The 563-nt window shown below is 58.4% G+C and overlaps 1 protein-coding gene across 1 annotated transcript; it reads right to left on the reverse strand.

The window, feature by feature from the left end:
• Positions 1 to 6: 6 nt before the first annotated feature.
• On the reverse strand, positions 7 to 558 carry FAU (FAU ubiquitin like and ribosomal protein S30 fusion; the record flags this gene model as incomplete). The annotated part of the gene is made up of 3 exons (XM_010727410.3): positions 7 to 182; positions 277 to 331; positions 423 to 558. Coding segments are annotated over 3 exons (318 nt in total), but the record flags the coding sequence as incomplete, so codon positions are not given.
• Between the last annotated feature and the right edge of the window lie 5 nt (positions 559 to 563).

Raw genomic sequence — 563 nt, forward strand, 5'->3', positions numbered from 1 at the left:
CCAACAGCCCCCCCAAAAAGCCCCGAATTTCCAGCAGGGGCTGCACTTGTTGCCTTTAGGAGTTGGCGTTGGGGCCTTTCTTCTTGCCAAAGGTGGGCACCACGTTGACGAAGCGTCGGTTGTACTGCATGCGTCGCTTGGCTCGGCCCGTCTTCTTCTTCTTCTTCTCCTGTTTGGCCACCGTGGGGGGGGAGGGGGTGGGTTTTTTTGTTTGGAGGGGAGGGGGGATCAGTGGGGTACTCCTATCCCCCCCCATCACGCCCCACAACGCTCACCTTTGGGGTTTGCCCCCTCACTTTGCCAGCGCGGGCGAGCGAGCCGTGAACTTTACCTGTAACGCAAAAGATGAAGCGTTGAGACGACCTCGCTCGTTAAATTAATTAAGATGTCCCACTAACGAGCTTCCACATCCCCATATTTACCCCCCAGAAGCCGGGCAGCCACTTCCAGAGTGGAGAATTCGGGAACACCGCTGAGTTCCAGCACGGCTCCATCCTCCAGTGGGCTCCCACCAAAGAGCAGCACTTGGTCCTCCGGAGCGATGGATTCCAGCGCCGCGATGC

Source organism: Meleagris gallopavo, unplaced genomic scaffold (assembly GCF_000146605.3).
Source record: "Meleagris gallopavo isolate NT-WF06-2002-E0010 breed Aviagen turkey brand Nicholas breeding stock unplaced genomic scaffold, Turkey_5.1 ChrUn_random_7180001888889, whole genome shotgun sequence".
NCBI lineage: Eukaryota > Metazoa > Chordata > Aves > Galliformes > Phasianidae > Meleagris > Meleagris gallopavo.